The sequence below is a fragment of the Berghia stephanieae genome, chromosome 1 (assembly GCF_034508935.2).
Source record: "Berghia stephanieae isolate SIO BIC M18660-M18661 chromosome 1, UCSD_Bste_1.3, whole genome shotgun sequence".
Lineage (NCBI taxonomy): Eukaryota > Metazoa > Mollusca > Gastropoda > Nudibranchia > Aeolidiidae > Berghia > Berghia stephanieae.
In genome coordinates, this window is record NC_088360.1 from 53,389,277 (window position 1) to 53,391,776 (window position 2,500).

The 2,500-nt window shown below is 34.3% G+C and overlaps 1 protein-coding gene across 2 annotated transcripts in view; it reads left to right on the plus strand.

Moving 5' to 3' along the window:
* Nucleotides 1-2,500, plus strand: part of LOC144977422 (uncharacterized) — a 37,193-nt gene that overhangs the window by 21,057 nt on the left and 13,636 nt on the right. For both annotated transcript variants that reach the window (XR_013646305.1, XM_078922629.1), the window contains exon 3: nt 2,437-2,500. This exon is cut by the window's right edge and continues 31 nt beyond it. Coding sequence is in view for 1 of the 2 variants with exons in the window: in XM_078922629.1 (XP_078778755.1) it covers nt 2,437-2,500 (64 nt within the window). In the remaining variant the exon portion in view is untranslated. The remainder of the gene's footprint in view (nt 1-2,436) is intronic.

The following is a 2,500-nucleotide window of genomic DNA, read 5'->3' on the forward strand; positions in this document are numbered from 1 at the left end:
CACAGGCAAAGCTTGGTAGAATAGCTGGAAGCATGAAAAAAGTGGGGCTGGCTGAGACTAGCACGTGTGCATGTGGATGCCCAGAGCAGACGATGGAGCACATCCTTAGAGAATGCCGGGATGGGCACTGACCATGACCTAAGAGTCTGCTCCACAGATGCTGTGGAGTGGGTTCGGTGTTGGAGCGATAAGCTATGAATAATAATAATAATAATAATAATAATAATAATAATAATAATAATAATAATAATGATAATAATAATAATAATAATAATAATAATAATAATAATAATAATAATAATAATAATAATAATAATATAATATATAATAATAATAATATAATAATAATAATAAATAATAATAATAATAATAATAATAATAATAATAATAATAATAATAATAATAATAAACAAGATCTTTATGATCGAGAAATGGCAAATCATGTTTGGTTCCACTGCATTGCTAAATCAGTTACAAGGACAAACACACACAAACACGCACACACACACACACACACACACACACACACACACATACTCCCGCTCTCTCTCTCTCTCACTCTTTATCTCACTCTCTCTCTCCTCTCTCTCTCTCTCTCTCTCTCTCTCTCTGTCACACATACACAAACAAACTTACATATACAAAAATAGGCACATTATAGTAATAGGCATAGAGATATCATACTAGTCATGGTGCACATAAATGGGGCTGATGATGATGATGATTATAATGATGATGATGATGATGATGATGATGATGATGATGATTATGATGAGGATAATAACGATGATGATAATACTAATAATACTAATAATAATAATAATAATAATAATAATAATAATAATAATAATAATGATAATAATAATAATAATAATAATAATGATGATGATGATGATGATGATGATGATGATTATCATCATCATCATCATCATCATCATCATCATCATCATCATTACCATAGGGAAAATTTGTCTCTAGGGTCTATCCCAAGGGAAGACTAGAATAACCCAGGCGACAGCCGCAGTGCCGCAAACTGAGCTACGTCGATGTGATTTGCTCAATGTCACGCAGCGCAGCGGCAGGTGATCGAACTCGGTACATTTCGGGTACGAAGCAAAGGTCGTACTGTTGAACAAGGCTGTCCCATTGACATTGTAAGAAGAGCCTAAAGCCTTGTGCATTCCACCCTACCTACACAAAATATTCTCTATAAAAAATATTCCTATAAAAATGCTTTGAATATCTTGAAAGACAAGAAACATCCTCTATTTTAGAATATAAAAAGTCAGGTAGATTAGAAAGGATGATAAGTTTAAACTCCAGAACAGAACGTTGTAAAACTTTCTTTGTACCCTCCACCTCGAGGAGATGGAGATCAAGGACAGTGTGGATGGATGAACAGTTTGTGATTATATACGAGATTAGGGTGATACAAGAGAAAAAGCACGTTTGTTTATTTGTTTGTACGTGTATGTGTGTGCGTGTGAGAGATTGAGAGAGAGAGAGAGAGAGAGAGAGAGAGAGAGAGAGAGAGAGAGATAGATAGATAGATAGAGAGAGAGAGTGAGAGAGGGAGGGAGGGAGGGAGAGAGATAAAGAGAGAGAGAGAGAGAGAGAGGAGAGAGAGGGAGGGAGAGAGAGAAAGAGAGAGAGAGAGAGAGAGAGAGTGTGTGTGTGTGTGTGTGTGTGTGAGAGAGAGAGAGAGAGAGAATTTGGGAGTCATGATAGATTCTTTTTCTTTATTGTTAAGTTTTGTTAAGCTTTTTGTTTGTTTACTTCTATGTCATTGTATTGCCTTTTTACTATTCAATTGCTTAATTGTTTTCAGAAAGCCATTAGTCTATGCCAATACTCACTGCAAATTTCCAGAAGGGGATAAATAAAGTTCATCTTATCTTATCTTAAATTCCCCATCTCTTCAGTAGCCTTCTCCTGTTCTGACTTCATTTTAATTGACGCAAATTAAAAAAAAACAACAGAAAAACAAATTTCGTTTACTGTTTCAAACGTTTAGCATGAGACTGTCTCATTGATTTTGTTTTAGATTTACTGGAAGTAATTCAAAATTTAGACAATCGGTTAACCCTCCCTTTCCAACAGTAGGAAAATTATCACATTCATTACGATACAAACAACAGTTTTCTTCCTAAACCACACAATTTAAAGAAAAAATCTTTGTTATATTTGTAAGAACTCAATGCTAATTTGTATAGCGTGCTTTGCTCATCAAAATTATATATAGACTGTACCTTTGCTTTTAATTTCGTTTGAAATACAATTTTGTGTATCGGGTCGGTAAGACCCTTCAGGAAAACACTCTGGAAAATAGTCGTTGATGAGAAAGTTACCTCATTGATTCATTGATTAATCGATTCACTGACAGACAAGATGATAAACTGATTGATTGATTTTAATTTTATTTTCGTCATTTCAAAGTGTTGCAGCTTTGTGTGGATTTATTGGCCAAGAGATGTATGAATCACAGTTTCCTTTACCATAC